Here is a 27,539-nt window from a genome sequence, read left to right as displayed (position 1 = left end):
TCTTCATGTCCAATCTAAATGCCAGTGCACTGCCTGGAAACCTACAAAACACCTTGCATTTCTCTCTCCCCGCCAATGTTTTACATTGATTCATCACAAAATTATATGAACTAGACCTCTTCTCTGTCTCTGCTTTGTTTTGTTACTGTCAACTGCCCTAGTCAAACAATGGCACTTAACAGATGGCTCTCACAGGGGGAAAATCCCACCAAATATTTTTGTTTCCTCTTAAATTAGTAAGTTATTTAGAGCAGAAACAATGTGAAAGACATAGTCCTAGAAAAACAATGACATTTTAAATGGAATAAATTGACCTTTCTGATTCACCTCTGCATGGATAAGTGAAACTTCATAATAAACTAATGCTAGCCCAAAGAGGCAAAATCTTCCTTTGTTTCCCAGTCTCCTTATGTGCTTTCCTATCATCTCTTATTTATATGCGGTGCCGGGGGGTTCACTAGGAAATGAGAAATCACAGGCCAAATACAAGCTGTCCTCAGGTTTTGTAAAGAAATGTCTCACTGGAACACAGTCATGCCTGTTCACTTAAAGATTGTCTAGTACGGCTCTCACAGTACAATGGCAGACTAGAGTAAATATTACAGACCACATTGCCTAAAATCAGGCCTATTACAGGCAAATCTTGCTAATACCTACTTCATATCACAACCACAGGGCCCTAATCAAACCTAATCTTGTTACACTTCTGCTCAAAACTCCTGAGTCGCTGTGGTAAATATTGCTGGCTCCCTTCCTCTGTCTCCACTCTTGCTGGAGAACCACAACTCTGTTTGGACATTCACTGTCATGAAACACAACGAAGGTGTTATCTCCCATGCTCCAAGAAGAGAAATAGTTATACTGAGCTCATCACAGTAACTAGTTTACCACTAACTGGTTTAGGAATGACTATGTGATGTAACCCAAGCCTATAATATGTTGGGAAGGGGAAGTCAAATGCAAGGCAATCAGTTTTATTCCAAATTAAAAGAAACATATTGGCCACGCCAGTGTGATTCAGTGGATTGAAAATCATCCCATGGACCAAGAGATGGCTGGTAGGATTCCCATTTAGGGCATATGCCCAGGTTACAGGCTTGATGCCCAGTATTAGTGGGCACGAGGCAACCAAGTCATGTGATTGTTTCCTTGATATTTCCATCTCTCTCTCCCTTTCCCCTCTTCTCTCACTCAATATCAATAAAAGCTTATTTTTTTAAAAAAATTAAAGGAAGCACATATCTCAATATCACTAATCAGGAAATGCAAATGAAAGCCATAATGAAGTGCCAGCTCACTACTCTCAAAAATTCTGTCATCAAAATATCTACACTAATAAAAGAGAAACATGCAAATTGGTGTCACTCTGCTATGCCCAATAGCCAATCGGATGAGCATGCAAATTAATCCAACAAAGATGGTGTTTAATTTGCATACACAGGCACTGAGCGGAGAATGAAGGCTCTGGCCAAAGTGAAGCCTGAATACTGTGAAGACTGAACACTGAAGACTGAAGACTGAAGAGATTTGGCAGCAGAGAAGCCAAGGCTTGCTGCGGTCAAACCAAAGGCAAGGATTCTGGGTCCTGGAAGAAAACCCGCAGGAAAACCTTGAGTGGTGGCCATGAAGCTGGAGGCTTGGGTTGCAGCAGGCGATGGAGGAAGTCAAGCTTCCAGCCTGCTCTGGCCATTGCTCAAGGGAGAGAACAACAAGCAGGCACAGCCAGGAGTCTGAGAGATCAACACAGGGGGGTGCCTACTCCAAGTTTCCATGGTGTGGCTGGGGGCAGGCCCTCAGTGGACACACACACACACACACACACACACACACACTAGGTGCCTACTATGAGCCTCTGATGCAGCTGGGGGCAGGCCCCAAGTGGGGACAAACACACACACACACACGGGACGACTGCTCCGAGCGTTTAATGTGGCTGGGGGCAGGTCCCAGAGGACACACACACACACACACACACACACACACACGGCTCATGCTCTAAGCCTCGGTTGCCAGACCGTGGCTTAGGCCTGCTACCTATGGGAAGCTGGCCTAAGCCATCAGCAGCACATCCACTGCAGGCTCCTGGACTGTGAGAGGGGGCAGGCTGCGCTGAAGGACCCCCATTCCCCGGTGCAGTAATTTCATGCACCAGGCCTCTAGTAAATAAATAACAAGTGTTGGTGAGGATATGAAGAACAAGAAAACTTTTGTGTACTATTCATATGATTGTAAATTGGTAGAGTCATTGTAGACAACAACATGGAATTTTCTCAAAAATTTGGAAATAGAACTGCCATTCCACTTCTGTATATTTATACAACAAATACATGAACAGGAATTTGAAAAGATATCCACACCCCTATGTTCACTGCACCATTATTTACAGTAGCCAAGATATATAAACACTCTAGGTGTCCTCATATAAATAAATGAATAAAGAAGATGCAATATATGTGATATTACTCAGACATAAAAAAGAACAAAATTTTGCCACTTAGTGCAACATCCATGGACTGAGTGGAGATTATGCTAAGTGAAATAAGACTTAGAAAGACAAATATCTTATCTCACTTACATGTGCAATCTAAAACCACAAAGCAAACAAAACAAAACCACACCCCATTGCTACAAAGAACAAAGTGATGTTTGCCAGAGGGTAGTGAGTTGAAGAGGTAGCTGAAATAGAAGAATATGAATAAGAAGTGCAGAATTCTAGTTATAAAATATATAGACCACAGACATCTACTGTACAGCAAAGGGAATGTGTCAATCCTATCTAGTAAAAGGGTAATATGCAAATTGACCATCACTCCAACACACAAAATGGCTGCACCCATGTGGACACAAGATGGCCAGCAGGGGAGGTCAGTTGTGGGCTATCACGCCAGCATAAGAGGGAAGTAGGGAGGTACCAGGCCTGAAAGGGAGGGCAGCTGGGGGAGACCCAGAAAATCAGGAGAGGGCAGTTGTGGGGGCACAAGGCCAGCAGGGGAGGGCAATTGGAGGCAACCTGTCCTGCACAGGAGGACATAAGGCGACCAAGCTGGCAGGGTAAAGCAGTTAGGAGTTACCAGGCTGGCAGAGGAACAGTTAGGCATCTAACAGGCTGGCACAGGAGTGGTTCGGGTCAATGAGCAGGTAAGCAGGCTAGCAATTGGGAACCAGCAGTCCTGGATTGTGAGAGGGATGTCAGACTGCCCATTTAGGCCCAATCCGAGGAGGATCAAGCCTAAACGGGCAGTCAGAAGTCTCTTGAGGGGTCCCTGATTGGAGAGAGTGCAGGCTGGGTTGAGGGACACACCCCCTCCCCCATGCATGAATTTCATGCACCTGGCCTCTAGAACTGTAATGACATGGTATGGTGATAGATGGTAACTAGACTTACCATGGTGATGCATCATAAGATATGTAAAAGTCAAACCTCTATGTCACACAACTGAAAGTAATATATTGTGTGCCATCTAGACTTTAACAAAACATTTAAAATTGAGCAAAGCAATCCTTTGGCCTAAACATAGTGTCATGTGAGAATAGGATGCTTTAGAGCCATCGCTAATTCTCTCACCAGGAAAGCAGACATAAGCACTGACAACCTCACAGCTGAATAAGGGACAACACCTAGGATCCTAATGACATCACTGAACACCAGAACAATCCTGGTTCCTAGTGTTTCAGCCTCTTAATTAGGCTACCCATTATTACCTGAAGCTAAAAGCATTCTATCTGATAAATTTCCCAAGGCCACAGGATAATATTTAGTCTTCTCTGTAGTACTAAAGACTTTCATAAGCTTGATTAAGCTAGGCACTCCCCTCATTCCCACCCATTCCCACAGCACACATTTTGCACATTGAAGTGGTACAGCTCAAAAATCCTCCAAAGTTATGGTGCACATCATAGCCCTTGGACTTATGTTCTTATTGCCAAACATCACCCTTCTGCCCCTTTAACCTGGCAAACATCTCCATCTGCAGGCTTAATTTAAATCTCACCCATATTTTTATTTTATATTAATTATTTTATTTGTGCGTAGGCGAATTTTAGAGGACATTTAGTATTAAAGTTGGGGATAGTGAAACAAGAAAAGCCTGGGGAAATGAGCCCAGGCTCACTAAGAAGTCAGGTTTAGAGGGTTTGCCCAGGATGAATTGCTAGTGACCATTGTTGCACTGGTTGGAAGCCTCCTGGGGTCCCTTAGAGTTTAGGAGAATCATCCCTGTGGGGAAAGAAAATGGGGAAGTCTTGGGTGTGCAAGCATGTCTTTATTTTTCTTTAATTTTTAGTACCTTTTAAACATTGATTTAAGAAAAAGAGAGATTGGGAGAACATTGGTTTTTTGTTCCACTTATTTAAGTATTCATGAGTAGGTTCTGGTATGGACCATGACCAGGGATCAAACCCACAACTTGGCCCATTGGTACAGTACTTTAAGCAAGTGACCTACCGGCCAAGCTTCACCACATTTTTAAAGCTAATTCTCATCATGGCCTTAAAGTTGCTGGCACCTGCTACACACCAATAAAAAAGAATAAATAATGATAATAATAAGCTTCTAGTGTGTTTTACCACCAAGCAATCACTGAATAAAGTATAGTAATAAATAATAATGGCAATAACAAGTTCTTGGAGGGCAGAGACTGTGTTTTTAAAACATTTCAATTCTGCAACATCAGAATAGCATTCAGTACATAAATGGCACCTGAGAGTTAAATAGTACACCAGTAAGCAGACAAATTAGTAAGCGAATTTTGACATTTTTTTTGAAAATTCTGATGAGATAAACACAGACATAAAACAGTGACAGCTCACCTATTATGAGATCAAGGTCAAAATGATATTTCATCTTTGTATTTCCTATAAGTTACAAAATCAACCTACAAAAATCCTCTGGTAAAGGTCTACAAAGGTGTCCTCATACAGTTCCTGTTCAGATTGCAAAATGTAGTAGGTGCCAAATCTGGGTAGGACACTAGCATCTTTGTCACTGTGAAACACTTTTGTACTTTTTTACAATATATTGATTCCCGAGTTGGGTTTTTATATACAGCATTTATTATGATTATCTTTTGATCAATACCAAGAGAGCCTCTTGTCCTAAAGAAATTGCAGTGTCCTGACAATTATCCAACAAACAGGAGGAACCATCTTGTTCTAATGCATCAACATATCTCATTCTGTTCTGACTTCTGCGGAATGAAGTTGATGATAGTGAGGCCTTTTTAGCATAATATGTAAAGTACCTATGATTCTCAACATGTATTTCCCTTCTGACTTCTGTGCTATTGGTAGGTATCTTATAAAACCACCTCAAAGGTCCCAGACAGTGTGGTTCATTGATTGAGGGTTGACCTTTGAACCAGGAGGTCAAGGTTCCATTAGTGATTAAAGCACATGCCCCCTTTATGGGCTAGGTTCCTAGTATGGAGAATGCAGGAAGTAGATAATCAATGATTACCTCTCATCGTTGACGTTTCTCTCTCTCTCTCCCTCGCCCTTTCTCTCTGAAATCCATAAAAGTATTACTAAAAAAAATTATTTCACTGGGATAGTTGGACACTAAGTGTTGTAGTTCTTATTCTTTGCCATTTGTTTGTGGTACCAGGAAAGTATTGTTGAGTTCCCACTATTAGCGACTTTTTTAGTGAGACAAATCACTCTGTAAAAACAGGTTTTCAGCTCTAGCCAGTTTGGCTCAGTCAGAGAGCCTCAGCCTATGAACTGAAGGGTCTGGGAATTGATTCTGTTAAAGGTCACATGCCTTGGTTGACAGCTCAATCCCAGGTGGGGGGCATGCAGGAGGCAGCTGATCAATGATTTTCTCTCATCATTGATGTTTCTACCTCTCTCTCCCTCTCTCTTCCTCTCTCAAATAAATAAAAATATTTTTAAAAAACATTAAAAAACAAACAAGCTTTCATTCACTAAATGTAATCCATTGCCTGTAAAAACTACACAAAATGTCCATTTTATATAACAAGTCCAGTCTATTACAATGTGAAAATAGAGAAAACATATGGCATCCTAACTTAAAATATTTTTTTCTTTTTTACATAAAAATATCACATAGGATTTTACGGATCAATACTAAATAAATGAACTTTTCAAACAATATTGACCCAGATTTTAAAATTACCTAAACTTAATTTTTTTCAATAATACTGAATACAATAAACATTCACATGAAACTTACACATTGTTTGTTTTTTATTGCTCCTTCATTATCAAAATTTCCTTACACTAAATTCATTTATGGTGGGGCCACCAAGAGTAATTCACTATCAGAAGTCTTACCAAGATTGTTACTGTCAGAAGATTTCATAGGACTTCTTTCTTCTTTATTTTCAGAAGTTGATTGTTGGTTGCTGTGAATAAAAAATTGTGATAAATGATATTACCATCGTAATACAAATATAAAAATATTTTCCAAATATTGTAAATTCTTCGCATATTTCAGAGAATATCAGAGTAAATATTAAAACATTAATTATACATCACACTTCAAATTTGTAAGTTCTACAAACTTTTTATGAACATGTAATTTTTAAGGAAATGTTGCATAAAAGAGTCATGATTTGAAGGCAGTCTAGTTCAGTGAATTAATTAGAGTTAGCTTGACATAATGGCAGGTTTCTTGAACTCAGACATCCTAGCTCTATAAATATAGCTATTTCTTCTCAAACAAGTCACTTTTCTGTGGCTCATGGTCTTCCTCTACAAAATAAAAATCTAACTGCCTTACTTTAGAAGGTTGCTAGGAGACTGAAATGAAAGAACACATCAATAAGAGGTGCTCAGAGAAACAGTAAGGCAAAGGAAAAATCTGTTATTGAACTCGATTTGTTGAAACTGTGTTGGAATCCCAAAGAAACCCTAATGTGGGTTTTTCATAGTTTCTAAAATTCAAATGTTGCTGTTTTCTGAAAATGCTATTAATTTTGGTTATTACCTGGCCTTTCTTTGTGTTTTGTGATTCAGGGTATCTCAGTTACTATATAACTTGCAACTAAATCTATGTACAAATATATTACCTCATGAACTCAGATAGCAAAAAGCTCCCTTAGTTTTGTTTTGAATCATGTGAATTATAGAAAATTAATAGAAGGCAGGACCTGGCCTGGTCTACTACTATCCCTTCTCTTCTTCCTCAAACTGTGAACCAGCATATCTTTATGACATGAAAACGATGCTTAATCTCCATGTCCTTCTCCCCATTGGCTTGGAAGATAGAATCCTACTTGTCACACATGGATACTGATGGGTCACGCACACATAGCAATTGTAAGGGCAATTAACCTACTTTTTAATCAAAGGGTTCTGTTGATTGGCTTCCATCTGAGACACAATTTAAAATATTTTGAAACCTGAGGTAATTCAACTCACTTGGGAGTGTTTCATTGTTATGGCAAAGAGATCACTTGAGGGGCCAACCTCAATTTTGGAATCTCAGACAAGCTAGTGCCTACTGCTCTTGGAAAGGCAATGTGGGACCTTCCACTATCTGAACAAAGATGCTCTATAGGATTTAATGTGAACCCGGGAAGAGAACTGGTGACAAGGGAGGAAGGAATGTCTGGTCTTTTTCTGCAGCATTATTTGACCTCTCTGACACCTTAGAATGGTTCCAACTAACACTTGTTTCTTCTATCCTAAGGCCTTGCTTGTTTCACTGTCCCCAACTTTAACAAATGTACTCTATGAATAAAATATAAAAGAATGAACAATTGTACCCTTCCACCTGATGATCTTTCAAACCTCTAGTTACTAAAAATTCCACCATTTTTTCCTTGTTTTCATGTTTGGCAAGTGAAAGTGGTGTGAAGTCATCCTGTAGAGCAGAAGAAACAATTTATAATACATAAAATTACATGTATCCAAACTGAATATTTGAATTTAAAAAGATCTTCTGAACTTAAACATATACTATAGGAAGTAAATAAAAAGCATCCCCTTTTGCTCTGGCTCATGTTCTCAGTGGTTAGACCATTGGACTTCACATTGAAGGGTCCAGGTTTAATTCCCATTAAAGAGCACGTTCTCAGATAGCAGGCTTGATAACCAACCCTGGCCTGGGCCTATGGGGAGTCACCCACACATTGGTGTTCCTTTCTCTCTCAATCCTTCTTTCTCCCTCTCTTTCTCTCCTTCACTCCCTTCAATTCTCTCAAAAATCAATGGGAAAAAATATGCGTTGATGAGGAAAAAAAAATAATACTAGCAGCCCATTTCTCCTCACCTCTGAACAATCACTGGCCACTTCTTCCCTATAAAGTTAATGTCCTCCACTCCATCTTCAACAGATTAACTCTAATATCATTCCCCAAAACTCACCTCAAAGATTTACAGTGCGGGTTCCAAGATTCTATGTTCCTGTCTTACTATCTATCCTGGTATACTGTTGTCATCATGTTGCCTGTGGACTGGAACCTGCACTTCCCACTTGCACTCACCAAGCTCCCCTTGCTGGTTATTAGGTCTCCTCTTCCCACCCATCCCCAGCAGCACCCATTTCCTTAGCCCCTGTCAGCATAGAAACCAGTCCCCACCATCACTTTAACACCCCTGGCCTTCAGTCCTCTGTGGGCTCTCAGCCTATCACCCACCTCCAGGCCCTAACAGGAAGTTCTTCCTTTGGGTTGGAAGGGTAGCTGGAAGGCAAAGTTTTGCCCCTTCCATGGACACCACATTTCTCCAGCCCTCCCTAACTGGGCTTTGGAGTTGTTTCCATGGTGACACAGCCTGATCTATTGTATTCAGTGTATGTATGTGAGAAAGAAAATGCTTGTTCCCAGCTGGGGTGGCTCAGCAGTTGAGTGTTGACTCTTGAACCAGGAGGCACATGTAGGGCTTGTGGGCTTGATTCCCCAACAGGTGTGTGCAGGAGGCAGCCAATGGTTGATTCTCTGTCATCATTTATATTTTTAATCTAACCCTCCCTTCATTTCTCTTTAAAGTCAATAAAACATACATTATTTTTTAAGAAAAGGCTTGAAACAGAAGTAAGAACATGTATTTCAAACATTTTGTAAATACAGTTACTTGATGTATACCTTATTTCTCACTTCCAGATTTGCCATACAGGAAACTAGCTTTTCCACGATAGTTGTGTTTTCACTAAGGACAGCATAGTGAAGAGCAGTGTTACCGTGGATGTCGATTACATTTGGATCGGCACCATGCTCTAGTAGAATAGCAGCACATTCTTCTTGCTCATACTGAATGGCCTGTCAGTATTATGGCAAAAAATAGATGATAAGTTTTAGGAATGCAAAGTAACATGGCACAATTTTCACCGAAGGCTTCAAGTTAAATGGGATAAACACATTGTTATTCTAAGTAATTAAATTAAACCCAATTCAAGTTGACATGGTTGGCTAATACATACGTGAATTAGAGCTGTTTTATTGTCAGTATCACAGAGATCCAATAGGCGACGTCTGCGTGCTAGCTGACTCACCACTCTTTTATGGCCCTTGTAACAGGCCACCTTCAGAGCATGCCTATGAAAGTGAGAGGACTCCTTAGGAACTTAGAGTGCACTACATGAAAGCATACAATTGTCCATGTTCATGTAAACATTCTCCCTATGCCTTCAAAATAAATATTTCATTATCTTCAGGAGACAGTGCAGTATTGATTACTTCTTGTTACTCAACACATTAGTGAAGAGAAGCCTATTTGAATTGAGAGAGGATGACCTGGGGATTCAGCTCAACTTGGTTTTGATCTTATTTTACCTGTCACATATCAGATATCACTTGGCCTTTCTGTGCCTCAATTTTCTCTTCAACAGAATGGGGATGAAGATAATAGGTATCTCACAGGAGACCAGAATCTATGCAAAGTGTTTAGTACAGTTCTTAGCCCAGAAAAAAATAACTCAATAATTGTTAGATAATACCAGTATCATCATCATTATTATTACTAACAATTTACAAAAACAACATATCAATTAAGTAAAACGATATCATCAGACCTACTTTGCAGACTGACTATAAGAATCAGAAAGAACATAGTATTTCAATGCTTCTAAAATGCTTATTTTCTCACAATTTAACATTGTTGACATTGGAATCCATTTTTTAATTCAGAATGTCTTACAACCATTGTTGGCAGCATTTATAAAATTAAGTAATACAAAAAACACTGACAATCTAGCATCCATGGTACCTTACATTAAGTGAAATATTCCTAACCGTAACATTCCTCTGGCAGTTTTGTCAAATGTTTTCATTTAAATTCATATTAATTCTTAATAGCTTTATGGGGGTAAAGAGGGCACAAAAGGAAATCAAGAAAATTTTTAGAGGTAATTTGTGTTTTGATTTTTCAAGACAATTTAACTCAAAGGATGGTCAGAATTCAAATATTTAAGTGGCTCATTTTGTTCAATATTTAGATTTTTAGGTTGTAGGGAAAACGGTGGTTCCCAATGATCAATATTAGTATTTATTACTATTATACATTAACAAAAGGCCAGTTAAAGTTTATCGTTTACAATTTCCTACTTTCAGAAATACTTTGGTTTGGAAGCAGGGAGAAAAAGCTTCAACCTGATGATGTCCTAATATTTCAATTATGAACTTCTCATTTTGCTCATATTGGGCAACATGAATTTGTAAGGATGAAAGGGCCTGATTTGGAGGGAAATGATCCTGAGTAGAATATGTCTGCTACATAATAAGTATGCAGGTTATATTTCATGTAAACATGGATTGAGAGAATGCACACACATAGTGGAAGAGTTCAATATTTTAAATAAATGTTTATAGATTAAAAAAACCCATCAGCATTAATAATAATCTTTTATATTTTCTCTCATTTAAAAGAAAATTTATGGTTGAGAGTATTACAGATGTCCAACTTTTTTTCCCCATATTGTCACCCTCCACCTGGCTCCTGCCCTACCCCAGGCCTTCAACACCCTATTGTCTGTGTCCATAGGTAAAATATTAGGTTAATATTTTTGTGCCCCTCTGTTCCCCTTGTCTCTGACATACAAAAGTCTATTCCGTGTTTCCATGACTCTGGTACTATTTTATTCATCGTTTTGTTTTTGTTGTTGTTCATTAGATTTCTTGTTCATTTATTTAGATTTTTAGATTCAATTGACAACTCATAATAACAAAAGCATAACATGCTAATTAGTCCAAACGTTCTTCTGGACATCCTTCTGGACAACCCTCCAGAGGAAGACGGGCTGTAGCCACAGGATCCAGGCAGCCTCCAAGGCTGCAAGGGAGGGATCCAGGATGCTGCCATGGCTGCGGAGGCCTACTCTTTCACAAATTTCGTGCACTGGGCCTCCAGTAGATAGATATATATTTTATATTTTATAACTTTTCGTCTTCTTCTTCTTCTTACCCACTCTCCATATTTTTATTATGAAACTCAGCGGCAGAAAGATAAAGAAGGAAGACTGTTACACTCATCAACCTGAATTTATGAGTCAGTTCCACCATTTACTATAACCCAATAGGTCATTTTAAACTCTTTGAATTTCTAATACTCCACTTGGCCAGGTCATTAAACAATGGTTGAAGAGCTAGAGGGAATTGTGTTCAATTAATTTCTAGGCTTTCTTAAATTCTTGAAATTCTATGTGCCTTTGATTGTGTCTATAGAAAACTGGAGAACACAATAGCAAGCAGAATTGGAAAAAAAATTACACAATGAAAGAAACACCCAGAAAAGTAGAGAATAAGAATTTTTAAAGTCAAGAAGTCATGGAATAGGAAAGAAAGCGTATAGCAACAAAGGAAATAAACCTCACACAAGTAGGCAAAGGTACAAGCCTGAAAAGAAAACCAGAGTGGGAAGACAATAAATAGAGAAAACAATTAGAGATATCCTCTAAGTACATGCCAAATTTAATTAAGATAAGTGGTTTATTCATAGATTTTCTCTACTTACAGATAAAAAAGTCATTTTAACCTCACCAGGCCTTGTCGAGGTAAACGCTTTTGTTGTCTGGCAATAGCTAACTGATAAGGATCCCAAAAGCTTTAGCGGGAAGAAAAAGATTCTATTTACTGCTGCCACTACAATTGTCAAGAATAGTAACCTAAGTGCTTGGACTAACTAGGCCTCTTAGATAAACTCTGAATCCGAGTTAACACACAGTCAGATTTACTTTCTGAGTTCATCTGATTCGCATCTGTATCTCAAGGCAGTGCTACACAGGAATTTATCAGATATGTTGAGGGACAACAGAATAGATTTGGAAGTCAAAAAGGTGGTCACTCGCTAACTATAGAATCAGGTGTCAAACAACCTACCTCCCTGAACCACAGTTACCTCATCAATAAAAATTTGCCTAATTATTACAATAGGAAAGCTACTTTGAAAGTTATTGTGATGACTATATAACACGGCTTAGTTACATAATATAGGGTCTAGCGAATAGTAGACTACTCTACAACTGTTAGTTTATTTTCTCTGCATTCCTGTAGGTAATATATTGTTTTTACAAATCCACAAAGTCCTACCTGAATAAGGCCTCTTCTTCAGTTCTCTCACGTACTATTAAAGAAAAAAGTAAAATACATTTTAAAACAATAAAAACAAATATGGGACATTAAAAGTACCTGAGTAATGCTTTGTTAGAAAGTATTCCTTTGGCCGAAACCAGTTTGGCTCAGTGGATAGAGCTTCGGCCTGCGGACTGAAAGGTCCAAGTTCGATTCTGGTCAAGGGCATGTACCTGGGTTGCGGGCACATTCCCAGTAGGAGATGGGCAGGAGGCGGCTGATCGATGTTTCTCTCTCATTGATGTTTCTAACTCTCTATCTCTCTCCCTTCCTCTCTGTAAAAAATCAATAAAATATATTTTAAAAAAAAGTATTCCTTTGGAACCACACACCATACACCAGAGGAAATATTAATCATATTATTGGTTGGTCATTAATACATTAAGAACACTTACTTTCTCTTTTTAAATATATCAAATGCAAGAAAGAAAGAATGTGATCTAATATTTACAATGAACATAATCTCAAACAAACCCCATTAGGCTGACAGAAAACGGTATGGATAGTAGAAGCAGAAACATAAACTAACAGCATCAAACTTCTATGGCATGAATTTTCTGGACTCTTTTCACTCGGAAGGTTTAGAAGAGTGTACTTATTTTTCCATAACACAATTCAACTTCTCCAGTTCTTTTGTAAAGACTTGCTCGTTTAGGATGAAACACTCTATCACAAAAAAAGCTTGGTTGCCAGGCACTACACTTCGCAGCCCTTCAAAACATAAGGAACAGATACATTCTGGAACCTTTTGTAATTGCAAGACAAGTAGAAAAGGCTGTGATTCCAGTTGTATAAAGACAGTGAGGGCTCTGCAGTAGTGCATGAGGTCATTTTTCTCAACTCTGCCCAGCAGGTGGCAAATGCCTGTAGAAATCAAGCTTGTTCTGCTTGTATGGCATGTGTCATCAGAGCCTATGCTGATGAACAACAACAAGCCAGAAAGGACAAAGAACGTCTTGGAAAACTACAGCCAATTTCCTTGACATTTGAATGTTTTAAACAATTAAAAAGATACCCACTGTATGATTCCAAATATAAAACAGGAAAGGCAAAACTATGGAGACAGTAAAAAGATCAGTGGTTTCCAGGGCCAAGAGAGAAGGGGGAGAATAAATAAGCAGAGCACAGAGGATTTTAGGGCAATGAGATGATTCTATGTGAAAATCTTAATGGTGGATTGCTGCCATCGAACATTTGTTAGAACCCCTAAAATGTACACCAAGAGTGAATCTTAATGTAAACTATGGACTTTGGTTGATAATGATGGGTCAATACAGGTTCATCAAAATGCCTCTCTGGTGCAGGGGGGAAAAATGAGCAAGGCTGTGTGTAGGGGATGTGGGGTTGATGGGAAGTCTCTGCACATTCTCCTCCTTTATGCTGTGCACCTAAACCCGCTCTAAAACTGTCTTCTTAAATTTTTACAGCTTCTGTGAAACATGCTATTAACATTTGTCAACATATTTATTCTATTTTCAAGACACAGTCACCTTGTAAATTAATATAAAGATCAAAGTATCAGAATATGGGTATTATCCTCAGAATTTACTTAGCCATCTGAAAAGACATAAATAAAGCCAAGAGTTTTAACCATATACTAGGGAAAGAAAATAACTGATAAATATGATTGACTATCTTGCTTTATAATTACAAGCAGGGATTAAGTGCAACATAAACCAAAATGAATCATCCATGTAATTGAAAGATACGTTTTATCATAATTTCAAATCAGATATCATTATGATAATTTTATCTAAAATTATTCTGAAACATTAATTGGGGAGAAGAGAGCTTATAATTGCCTAATATTGCCCTAGTAATTTATGTACAAATACCTGTTAAATACTCAACAAGAGTCAGAAAAAGAACCAGCAATGCAAGCATTTATGCATCATGCGACAGAAACCAGTACCATGTTATATTATTATATTACTGGCTTTAAAAAAAAAAAAAGTAGGTCAATGCCAAAAATTCAGTGAAGGCCATTCTGCTGTGCTGAAACATTTCATGCAGCAGGCCTAAGATTGTTATCCTTAGAATGTCCTGCTTAAATGGCTACCCTTTCATTGGTGTCTGAAAACTTGAATCTGGGGAGGGGGTCCTCACCTTTCCCTATCTGATAAGAGTGGCCCCCTGTGCCCAAAGAATGGCACAAGCAATGAGGCTCATGCTGAACACTTGCTTTCCTTCTGGGAATCTAGAATTTTGGTACATGCTATGGGGAAGATGCTGATATGAGTAGCGTGCCATGAAAACCTTGACAGTGAGTATAAGAAGACGTGTAGATTACACATTTCATCTGTGTGGTGAAAATTTGACACTGGAATAATTAAGCACATCCTGGTAAGTCCACAGGGAGAGGACTCTTAGAAGCTTGTGCCTGGTGTCCCTCACACTTTGTCACACAAACCTGTTCACTGGGCTGATTTTGCTTTTGTCCTTTCACTGTAATAAATCTCAGGTAGGAGCATAACTATATGCTGAGTCCCGTGAATCATTCTAGTGAAAAGCAAACTTAGGTGAGGGTTTAGGAACCTCTCACACAATTTCATTATGCAAGTTTTTATATTTGGGTTGATACAAGATTATAGTCAGAACTTGATTTCATAGAATACCTTTCTTTGATTTTCTTTTGTTCCAAGCTTGTTTTAGAGATTTCTGCAGATCAGTAACTATGGAAATAAAGGCATGAAAGGGATACATAAAACATTAATGTCAGAAAACAAAGTTGAACAAGCAGCAATCATATTTACTCAGAATAGAAGATACAGAATCTAAATGATTGGCAACATATCCTGGAATATAGAAGTTCCTCTCAAAAACATTGCCCCCATACAGACAATTTTCTCCAACTAAGCAGGCTTTAATCCTTTTTGCAATAGTGGTTATCAGTTAAATAACTGGGATAGCTACAGAAAAACAATAATTATCCCATGTCATGTAATACTGTTCTAGTGCTTGCAGAGTTCTTTCTATTTCCTCTCAATCCTTTTCTTAATTTCTTATAAAACCAAAAACATGGCTTGCACATTAAAGGCAGTTGTTGCCAGGACAAGTCAAAAATTCAAAGAAATATTACCCAGAATGTAGGGATATCCATGGATATTCCACCAAACTCAACAGGTATGGAAACAAAGGCTCTTAACAGATGGCTCTCACTGGGGGAAAATCCCACCATTATTGTTCCCTCTTGAATTAATAAAGAATATTTTTGAACAGAAAAATGAGAAAGGCATAGACCTAGATAAACAATGACATTTTAAATGGAATAACTTGAACTTTATGATTCATTTCTGCATGGATAAGTAAAACTTCAAAGTAGACTGATGCTAGCCCAAGGAGGCAAAATCTTCCTTTGTTTCCCAGTCTCCTTATGTGTTTTCCTTTCATTTATCATTTACATGGGGGGGTGGTGACTCAGGAAATGAAGGACCACATGCCAAATACGAGCTGCCATCAGGTTTTGTAAAGAAATGTCTCAATGGAACACAGTCATGCCTGTTCACTTAAAGATTGTCTAGTACGGCTCTCAAAGTACAATGGCGGACTTGAGTAGATATGACGGACCACATGGCCTAAAATTAGACCCTGTACAGGCAAATCTTGCTGATACCTACTTCATATCACAACCAGAGGGCCTTAATCAAATCCAGTCTTGTTACACTTCTGCTCAAAACTACAATGAAACCCTGCAGTAAATATGCTGGCTCCCTACCTCAGACTCCACACTTCCTGGAAAACCACAACTCTATTTGGACATTCACTGTCATGCTTCATAATGAAGGTGGTATCTCCCAAGCTCCAAGAAGAGAAATAATTATACTGAGCTCATCACAGTAACTAGTTTAACACTCACTGGTTTAGGAACGACTATGTGATGTAACCCAAGCCTATAATATGTTAGGAAGGGGAAGTCAAATGCAAGGCAATCAGTTTTCTTCCAAATTAAAAGAAACATATAGGCCACGCCAGTGTGATTCAGTGGATTGAGAGTCATCCCATGCACCAAGAGATGGCTGGTTGGATTCCATTTAGAGCATATGCCCAGGTTGTAGGCTGGATGCCCAGTATGGGTGGGCAGGAGGCAGCTGAGCAATGTGATTGTTCTCTTGGCATTTCCATCTCTTGCTCCCTTTCCTCTCTTCTCTCACTAAATATCAATAGAAACATATTTTTTAAAAAATTAAAGGAAGCACATACCTCAACATCACTAATCAGGAAATGCAAATGAAAGCCATAATGGAGTGCCAGCTCACACCTCTCAGAATGGCTGTCATCAACATATAAATAAATAACAAGTGTTGGCGAGGATATGAAGAAAAAGGAAACCTTTGTGTACTATTCACATGATTGTCAATGGTACAGTCATTGTAGAAAACAGCATGGAAATTCTACAAAAAAGCTGGAAATGGAACTGCCATTCCACTTCTGTATATTTATCCAAAAAATACATGAACAGGAATTTGAGAAGAAATCCACACCCCTATGTTCATTGCAACATTGTTTACAATAGCCAAGATATATAATCACACTGTGTGTCCCTATATAGATAAATGAATAAAGAAGATGCAATCCTATCTAATAAATGAGAAACATGGTTATTGGCGTACGACTGCTAATTAGGGTGATATGCAAATTAACTGCCAGCCAAGATGGCGGCGGGCAGCCAGGCAGCTTAAACTGAACATGAGGCTTGCTTGCTTCAGTGACGGAGGACTGCAACATACCCCGCCTGCCTTGCCGGCCTCTGAGGTTGCAGTTGAAAAAACATTGTAACAAATATAGAAGCTAAAGAAAACCCCAGAAACCAGCTTTCAGAGACCTGGGATCTCAAAGCTGGAGTTGATACAGATTTTCGATTATAGAACTGAAACAAACCAGATACCTGTTTTCAGCAGCTGAGGCCTCAGAGCTAGAGCCAAGCCTCAGAGCTAAAGCTGGCCCAGAATTAAAAAAGAAAGAAAGAAAGAAAGAAAGAAAGAAAGAAAGAAAGAAAGAAAGAAAGAAAGAAAGGAAGGAAGGAAGGAAGGAAGGAAGGAAGGAAGGAAGGAAGGAAGGAAGGAAGGAAGGAAGAAAGAAAGAAAGAAAGAAAGAAAGAAAGAAAGAAAGAAAGAAAGAAAGAAAGAAAGAAAGAAAGAAGCAGTTGGGAGCTTCAGTCCCAGCCTGAAAACAGCCCTCAGCCCCTCACCCAGACTAGCCAGGCACCCCAGTGGGGACCCCCACCCTGAAGGGTGTGTGACCAGCTGCAAACAGCCATCATCCCCTCATCTAGGCTGGCCACGCACCCCATTGGGGACCCCTACCCTGATCCAGGACACCCTTCAGGGCAAACCAGCTGACCCCCACCCATGCACCAGGCCTCTATTCTATATAGTTAATGGGTAATATGCCTCCAGGCACCAGGATCAGCGGAGCTGAGAGGCCTTCAGGTACCGGGATCTGCGTGACAGGGGGCAGCGACCAAACCCCCAGATCGCCCTGCGGCTCTGTGTGTGACAGGGACAGGGCCATAACCTCCCTATCAGCTCTACCCTGAGCGTGACTGAGGGTGGCAACGCAACCTCCTGATCAGCCCTGCTCTGTGCATGACAGGGGGCGGCGCCCCAACTCCCCAATCGGCCCTGCTCTGAGCCCAACCAGGTGCTGCACCTAGGGATTGGGACTGCCCTCTGCCAACCAGGAGCAGGCCTAAGCCAGCAGGTTGTTATCTCCCGAGGGGTCCCAGACTGCGAGAGGGCACAGGCCGGGCTGAGATACCTCCCCCCCCCCGCCACCCCGGAGTGCACAAATTGTTGTGCACCAGACCTCTAGTATATATAATATTAATTGGACATAAAAAGAATGAAATCTTGCTATTTAGAGCAATATCCATGGACCCAGAGGAGGGTTGTGTTAAGTGAAATAGAACTGAGAAAGACAAAGACCTTACCATCTGACATGTGCAATCTAAAACCACAAAGCAAACAAAACAAAAACACACCCTATTGCTACAAATAACAAAGTGATTTTTGCCAGAGGCTAGTGAGTTGAGGAGATGGCTGAAATAGAAGAATATGAATAAGAAGTGCAAAATTCTAGTTATAAAATATATAGACCACAGACATCTACTGTACAGCAAAGGGATGTGTCAATATTTTAATAACATGTCATGGTGATAGATGGTTACTAGACATATCAGGATGAACACATTGTAAGATATGTAAATGTCAAACCACTATGTATTACACTTGACAGTAATATATTCTGTGCCAACTAGATTTTAACAAAAAACTTAAAATTGAACAAAGAAGTCCTTTGGCCTTCACATACTGTCATGCGAGAAGAGGATGCTTTGGAGCCCGCACTAAGTAGCTCACCAGGAAAGCAGACATAAGCACTGACAACTTCACAGCTGAATAAGGGACAACACCTGGGATCCTGATGACATCACTGAACCACCAAAACAATCCTGGTTCCTATTGTTTCAGCCTCTTAATTAGGCCACCCATTATAACCTGAAGCTAAAAGCATTCTATCTGATAAATTTCCCAAGGTCATAGGATAAGATCTAGTCCTCTCTGTTGTACTAAAGACTTTCATAAGCTTGCCTTAGCTAGGCACTCACCTCATTCCCACCCATTCCCACAGCACACATTTTGCACATTAAAATGGTACAGTTCATAAATCCTCCAATGTTAAGTTGCACATCATAGCTCTTGGACTAACGTTCCTCTTGCCAAACATCACCCTCAGTCCCTTTAACCTGGAAACCTTCTTCATCTGCAGGCTTAATTTAAATCCCACCCACATTTTTATTTTATATTATTTATTTTATTTGTGTGTAGGTGAATTTTAGAGGACATTTATTATTAATGGTCAGGATAGTGCAACAAGAAAAGCCTGGGGAAATTAGCTTAGGCTCACTAAGGAATCAGGTTTAGAGGGTTTGCCCAAGATGAATTGCTAGTGACCATTGTTGCTCTCTTTATAAGCCTCCTGGGGTCCATTAGAGTTTATGTGCATCATCCCTGTGAGGAAAGAAAATGAGGAAGTCGTGGGTGTGCAAGCATGTCTTTATTTTTCTTCAATTTTTGACACCTTTTAAACATTGATTTAAGAAAAAGAGAGAGTGAGAGAATATTGGTTTGGTTTTTTTGTTCCACTTATTTAAGCATTTATAGATTGAAACTGGTATGGACCATGACCAGGGATCAAACGCACAACTTGGCCTGTTGGTACAGTACTTTAAGCAACTGACCTACCGGCCAAGGCTTCACCAGTTTTTTAAAACTCTAATTCTCATCATGGACTTAAAGTTGCTGGCACATGCTACACACCAATAAAAAAGAATAATGATAAGCTCCTAGTGTCTTCTACCACCTAGCAATCACTGAATAAAGTATAGTAACTAATAGAAATGACAATAACAACTCTAGGAGGGCAAAGACAGTGTTTTATAACATTTCAATTCTGCATCATCAGAATAGCATTCAGTACCTAAAAGGCACCTGACAGTTCAATAGTACACCAGTAAGCAGACAAATTAATAACTGAATTTTGACATTTTCTTTGAGAATTCTGATGTGATAAACACGGAAATGAGAGATAGCTCTCATATTATGAGCTCAAGGGCAAAATGATATTTCATCTTTGTATTTCCTATAAGTTGCAAAATGAACCTACACAAATCCTGTGGTAAATGTCTACTAAGGTGTCCTCACACAGTTCAGGTTCAGATTGCACAATGAAGTGGGTGCCACATCTGGGTAGCACACTGGCATTTTTGTTGCTATAAATCACTTTTGTACTTTTATTATAATTTATTAAGTCCCGAGTTGGGGAATTTGTATATTTATCATGATTATCTTTAATCAATGGCAATGGAGCTTCCTGTTCTCAAGAAATTGCAGTGTCCTGACAATTACCCAACAAACAGGAGGAAACATCTTGTTCTAATGCATCAACACGTCTCATTCTGTTCTGATTTCGGAGGAATGAAGTTGATGATGGCGAGGTCTTTTTGGCATAATATTAAAGCATCCTATGATTCTCAGCTGGTATTGCCTTTATGACTTCTGTGCTATTGATAGGTATCTTAAAAAACAACCTCAAAGGTCACAGCCTGTGGGGCTCATTGGTTGAGGCTTGACCTATGAAGCAGGAAGTCAAGGTTCCATTAGTGATTAAGGCACATGCCCCCTTTGTGGACTAGATCTCCAGTGTGGGGCATGCAGGAGGCAGATAATCAATGATTATCTCTCATCTTTGATGTTTCTCTGTCTTTCTCACCGTTCCTCTCTGAAATCAATATAAATATATTTTTTAAAAAACTACACAATTTCATTGGGATAATTGCACACTAAGTGTTGTAGTTCTTATTGTTTGCCATTTGTTTGTGGTACCAGGAAAGTATTGTTGAGTTCTCACTTTTAGATACTTTTTTAGTGAGACAAATAACTATGTAAAAACAGGTTTCCAGCCCTACCAAGTTTGGCTTAGTGGGTATAGCGTCGGCCTGCTGACTGAAAGGTCCTGGGTTTGATTCTGGTCGAGGACACATGCCCTGGTTCGTGGCTAAATCCCTGGTGGGGGGCATGCAGGAGGCAGCTGATCAATGATTGTCTCTCATCATTGATGTTTCTATCTCTTTATCCTTCTCCCTTCCTCTCTGAAATAATTAAAAATATGTTTAAAAAAAGGTTTTTAAAATAACGAAGTTTTCATTTACTAAATGTAATCCATTGCCTGTAAACACTAAACAAAAGGTCCATTTTGTATAACAAGTCCTATATTTTACAATGTGAAATTAGAGAAAACATACAACATCTGAACTTAATATCTTCTTCTTTTTTTTTACATAAAGATATCATAAAGGATTTTAGGGATCAGTACTTAATAAATGAACTTCTTTTCAACCAATATTGACCAAGATTTTAAAATTTCCTACAATTAATTATTTAAATAATACTGAATACTAACCTATTAACGGAGAGATTAAGAAAACCTTCACGTGCAACTTACACATTGTTTGTTTTTCATTGCTCCTTCATTATCAAATCTACCTTACTCTTAATTCATCTATGGAAAGAGCACCAAGAGTAATTCACTATCAGAAGTCTTACCAAGATTGTTACTTCCAGAAGATTTCAAAAGTCTGTTTTTTTCGTTTTTTTCAGGAATTGTTTGTTGGTGGCTGTGAATAAAAAATGGTGATAAATGATATTACCATCTTAACATAAATACAAAAAATATTTTCCAACTATTATAAATTCTCAGCATATGTCAGATAATATCAGAGTTAATATTAAAACATTAATTATACTACACACTTCAAATTTGTAAGTTCCACAAACTTCTTATGAAGATGTAATTTTTAAAGAAAAGTAACATAAAAGAGTCATGATTTGCAGGCAATCTAGTTCAGTGAATTAATTAGATTTAGCTTGACTTAATGTCAAGTCTTTTGAACTCAGATTTCCTAGTTGAATAAACAAGGCTCTTTGTTCTCAAACAAGTCACTTTTACTGTGGCTTGAGGTCCGCCTCTACAAAATAAGAATCTTACTGCCTTACTTTAGAAGGTTGCTAGGAGACGGAAATGAAAGAACACATCAAAAAGAGATGCTCAGAGAAACAGTAAGGCAAAGGAAAAATCTGTTATTGAACTCGAATTGTTGAAACTGTGTTGGAATCCCAAAGAAACCCTAATGTGGGTTTTTCATAGTATCTAACATTGAAATGTCACAGTTTTCAGAAAATGCTATTAATTTTGGTATTACTGGCCCTTTATTTGTGGTTTGTGATTCAGGGTATCTCAGTTACTGTATAACTTGCAACTAAATCTATGTACAAATATATTACCTCCTGAACTCAGATAGCAAAATGCTCCCTTAGTTTTGTTTTGAATCATGTGAATTATAGAAAACTAATAGAAGGCAGGACCTGGCCTGGCTACTACTATCCCTTCTCTTCCTCCTCAAACTGTGAACCAGCAGATCTTTATGAGAATGATGCTTGTTCTCCCTGTCCACTCCCAATTGGCTTGGAAGATAGAATCCTACTTGTCACACATGGACACTGATGGGTCATGCACCCACAGCAATTGTTAGGACCGATAATTTACTTTTAAATGAGAGCGTTCTGTTGACTGGCTTCCATGTGAGACACAATTTAAAATATTTTGAAACCTGAGGAAATTCAACTCACTTGGGAATGTCTCATTGTTATAGCAAAGAGATCACTTGAGGGGCCAACCTCAATTTTGGAATCTCAGGCAAGCTGGTGCCTACTGCACTGGGAAAGGCAATGTGGGTCCTTCCACTATCTAAACAAAGGTGCTCTACAGGATTTAAGGTGAACCCGGGAAGAGAACTGGTGACAAAAGAGGAAGGAAGGTCTGGTCTTTCTCGCAGCATTATTTGACCTCTCTGACAGCTTAAAATGGTTCCAACTAACACGTGCTTCATCTATCCTAAGGCCTTCCTTGTTTCACTGTCCCCAGTTTTAACAAATGTACTCTCTGAATAAAAAACAAAGAACGAACAATTGTACCCTTCCATCTGATGAACTTCCGAATCTCTTGTTAGTAAAAATTCCACCATTTTTTCATTGTTTTCATATTTGGCAAGTAAAAGTGGTGTGAAGTCATCCTGTAGAGCAGAAGAAACAATTTATAATACATGCAATTACATGTATCCAAACTGAATATTAGAATTTTAAAAGATCCTCTGCACTTAAACCTATACTATAGGAAGTAAATAAAAAGCATCCCCTTTTGCCCTGGCTCATGCTCTCACTGGTTATACCCTTGGACTGCACATTGAAGGGTCCAGATATAATTCCCATTCAAGAGCACACACCCACATAGCAGGTTTGTTTCCCAACCCTGGCCTGGGCCTATGTGGAGGCACCCACACATTGGTGTTTCTCTCTCTCTCTCTCTCTCTCTCTCTCTCTCTCTCTACCCTTCTTTCCCTTAAATTCTGTCAAAAAGCAATGGAAAAAGATATCCGCTGATGTCGATGAAAAAAAAAAAATAGTTGCAGCCCTTTCCTTCTCACCTCTGAACAGTCACTGTCTGCTTCTTCCCTTTAAAATGTCCTCCACTCGCTCTTCTGCAGATTAACTGTAATATCATTCCCCAAAACTCCCCTCAAAGATTTACAGTGCGGGTTCCAAGATTCTATGTTCCTGTCTTACTATCTATCCTGGTATACTGTCGTTATCATGTTGCCTGTGGACTGAGATCTCTTCTTCTCACTTGCACTCACCCAGCTCCCCTTGCTGGGTATTAGGTCTGCTCTTCCCACCCATCCCCAACAGCACCCATTTCCTAAGCAACTGTCAGCATAGCAACCAGTCCCCACCATCACTTTAACACCCCTGGCCTTCAGTCCTCTGTGGGCTCTCAGCCTATCACCCACTCCCAGGCCCTAACAGGAAGTTCTTCCTTCTGGGGTGGAAGGGTATCTGGGAGGCAAAATTTTGCCCCTTCCATGGACACCACATTTCTCCAGCCCTCCCTAACTGGGCTTTGGAGTTGTTTCCATGGTGACAGGGCCTGATTTATTGTATTCTGTGTATGTATGTGAGAAAGAAAATGCTTGTTCCCAGCTGGTGTGGCTCAGCAGTTGAATGTTGACTCTTGGACCAGGAGGCACATGTAGGGATTGTGGGCTGGATTCCCCAACGGGGGTGTGCAGGAGGCAGCCAATGGTTGATTCTCTGTCATCATTGATATTTCTATCTAACTCTCCCTTCTCTACTCTTTAATATCAATAAAACATACAGCTATTTAAAAAGGCTTGAAACTGAAGTAAAAACATGTATTTCAAATATTTTGTAAATAAAGTGACTTGATCTATACCTCGTTTCTCGCTTCTGGATTTGCCATACAGGAAAGTAGCTTTTCCACTATTGCTGTGTTTTTACCGAGTACAGCATAGTGAAGAGGAGTGTTGCCATGGATGTCCATTACATTTGGATCGGCACCATGGTCTAGTAGGATAGCGGCACATTCTTCTTGGTCATGTAGTATGGCCTGTAAGTATTATTCCAAAAAATAGATGATAAATTCTAGTAATGCAAAGTAAACATTCCACAAGTTCTTCTAAGTAATTAAATTAAAACCAATCTCAAGTTCACATAGTTGGCTAATACATACGTGCATTAGAGCTGTTTTATTTTCATTATCACTGAGGTTCAGTATGAAACGTCTGCGTGCTAGCAGTCTCACCACGCTTGCCTGGCCCTTGCCACAGGCCACATGCAGAGCAGTCCTATGAAAGTGAGAGGACTCATTAGGAACTTGGAGTGCACTATGTGAAAGCTTACAATTGTCCACGTAATTGTAAACATTTCTCTCTATGTCTTCAAAGCAAATATTTAGTTTTCTTCTGGAGACAGTACAATATGTATTAGTTCTTGTTACTTACCCTATTTGAATAGAGGGAATATGACCTGAGGATGAACTTCAATATGCTGCTGTTCCTATTTTAACTGTCACTTATTAGATATCACTTGGCCTTTCTGTGCCTCAATTTTCTCATCAACAAAATGGGGATAAAAATAATAGGTATCTCACAGGACACCATTGTTGGCTTTAATGAGAATCTATGCAAAGTATTTACTGCAGTTCTTCGCCCAGGAAAAAATAACTCAATTATTAGAAAATAATTATTATTACCAATTTAAAGAAACAACATTTCAATTAAGTAAAACAATATCATCATACCTACTTTGCAGACCTTTAATAAGCATCAGAAAGAACATAGTATTTCAATGCTTCTAAAATGCTTATTTTCTCACAATTTTACATCTCTGGCATTGGAATCCAATTTTTAATCCAGAATGTCTTACAACCTTTATTGGCAGCATTTAAAAAATTAATTAATACAAAATATACTGACAATCTGACATCCATGGTACCTTACAGTAAGGGAAATATTGCTTATTATAACATTCATCTTGCACTTTTGTCAAATGGTTGGCATTTAAATTCATATTAAGTCTTAATATCTTTATGGTGGTAAAGAGGACACAAAAGGAAATCAAGAAAATTTTAAAAGTAATTCTTACTTTGATTTTCAAGAAAATTTAACTCAAACGAAGGTCAGGATTCAAAAATTTAGGATGGCTCCTTTTGTTCAATATTTAGATTTGTAGATTATAGGGAAAGCGGATGTTCCCAATGATCAATATTAGTATTTATTACTATTATACATTGTCAAAAGGCCAGTTACAGGTTATCGTTTACAATCTCCTACTTTCAGAAATACTTTGGTTTGGAAGCAGGGAGAAAAAGCTTCAACCTGATGATGTCCTAATATTTTAATTATGAACTTCTCATTTGGCTCATATTGGGCAACATGAAATTGTAAGGATGAAAGGGCCTGAGATTTGGAGGGAAAGGGTCCTCAGTAGAGTAGGTCTGCTACAGAATAGGTATTCAGGTTATATTTCATGTAAAAACGGATTGAGAGAATGCATACACATAGTGGAAGAGTTCAATATTTTTAAATAACTCTTTATATATTAAAAAAACACTTCAGCATTAATAATAATCTTCTACATTCTCTCTCTTTACTAAAAAAAAAGTTTATGTTTGTGACTATTACAGATGTCCTACATTTTTCCCTCATCGTCACCTTCCACCTGGTTCCTGCCCCAACCCAGACCTTCAACACCATATTGTCTGTGTCCATAGGTAAAATCTTAGGTTAATCTCTTCCTGCTCCTCTGTTCCCCCTTGCCTCTGAGATAAAGAATTCTGTTACATGCTTACATGCCTCTGGTTCCATTCAATTCATTGGTTTTTGTTGTTGTTATTGTTGTTTGCATTAGATCTATTGTTTATTTATTTTATTTTTACATTCAATTGATGATCTATAATAATAAAAGCAAAATATGGTAATTAGACCAGACGTCCTTCTGGACATCCTTCTGGACGACTTCCAGATGAAGCCAGGGCTGCAGCCACAGGATCAAGGATGCCTCCGTGGGAGGGATCCAGGTAGCTGCCAAGGCAGTGAAGGCCTATCCTTGGACAAATTTCATGCATTGAGTCTCTAGTAGATACATATTATTGTATATTTTTAAACTTTTCTTCTTCCTTCATCTTCTTCTTTTCTTCTTCTTTTCTTCTCCTTCTCCTTCTCCTTCTCCTTCTCCTTCTTCTCCTTCTCCTCCTTCTCCTCCTCCTTCTTCTCCTTCTTCTCCTTCTTCCTTCATCTTCCCTGAAGGGGTTTCCTGATCAGGGTGGGGGTCCAGACTGGGAGCATTGCTGGCCTGGGTAGGAGGCTGGGGCAGATTGCAGGCTGGCCATGCCCCCATCTGGGTGGGGGTCCCCGCTGCGGGGCATGCCCAGCGTGGGTGAGAGTCTGAGGGCTCTTTTCTGGGCAGTCATGCACACTTTGGGGTGGGGGTCCCTGCTGTGGGTGTGGCCAGCCTGGGTGAGAGGCTGATAGCTGCTAGCAGGCTGGCCACGCGCTCATTGGGATGAGGGTTTCCACTGGGTGTGTTGTTGGCCTGGGCAAGGGGCTAATGGCCTTTTTCAGGCTGGCCACACCCCCATGGGGTGATGGTCACCACTGCGGTTAAGGGGGCCTGGGCAAGGGGCTGAGTGCCATTTGGGGGCAGTATGCAGGCTGGCCATGCTCCGTGCCTTGTCCAGAAGGACATCTAGAAGGTCTCCGGAAGGACTTCCATTCTTATTACCATATTACTTTTTTATTAGTATAGATATATATACTTTACAGGCACAGTTATAAAACAGCTCAAGTGCCCATCAGTAGATGAGTAGATGGAAAATGTGTAGTACATTTGCACAATGATATACTTTGCTACTGGAGAAAAGAAGGCACTCTTATACCCTTTGCGACAGTATACACAGATCTGGAGATTGTTATGGTAAATGAAATAAGCCAGTCAGAGAAAGGCAAATGCCATATAATCTCGCTTACACATGGAATCTAATGAAGAAAATAAACTGAAAAACAAAATAGGACCAGAGGCCTGGATTCATGGGCCAGACTGA

General features: G+C 39.2%; 1 protein-coding gene across 1 annotated transcript in view; it reads right to left on the bottom strand.

Moving 5' to 3' along the window:
- The window catches only part of LOC132236031 (ankyrin repeat domain-containing protein 26-like), an 82,271-nt gene that overhangs the window by 51,066 nt on the left and 3,666 nt on the right, over positions 1-27,539 (bottom strand). Inside the window, exons 2-8 of the mRNA XM_059699418.1 lie at positions 24,372-24,545; positions 23,057-23,154; positions 9,383-9,497; positions 9,048-9,221; positions 7,728-7,825; positions 6,292-6,362; positions 4,445-4,508 (exon numbers count right to left, since the gene is read on the bottom strand). Of these exons, the coding sequence (XP_059555401.1) occupies positions 4,445-4,508; positions 6,292-6,362; positions 7,728-7,825; positions 9,048-9,221; positions 9,383-9,497; positions 23,057-23,154; positions 24,372-24,545 (794 nt within the window). The remainder of the gene's footprint in view (positions 1-4,444; positions 4,509-6,291; positions 6,363-7,727; positions 7,826-9,047; positions 9,222-9,382; positions 9,498-23,056; positions 23,155-24,371; positions 24,546-27,539) is intronic.

The sequence above is a fragment of the Myotis daubentonii genome, chromosome 1 (assembly GCF_963259705.1).
Source record: "Myotis daubentonii chromosome 1, mMyoDau2.1, whole genome shotgun sequence".
In the NCBI taxonomy this organism is placed as follows: domain Eukaryota; kingdom Metazoa; phylum Chordata; class Mammalia; order Chiroptera; family Vespertilionidae; genus Myotis; species Myotis daubentonii.
Note: the sequence above shows the minus strand (reverse complement) of the source record. Positions and strands in the feature narration are given on the sequence as shown.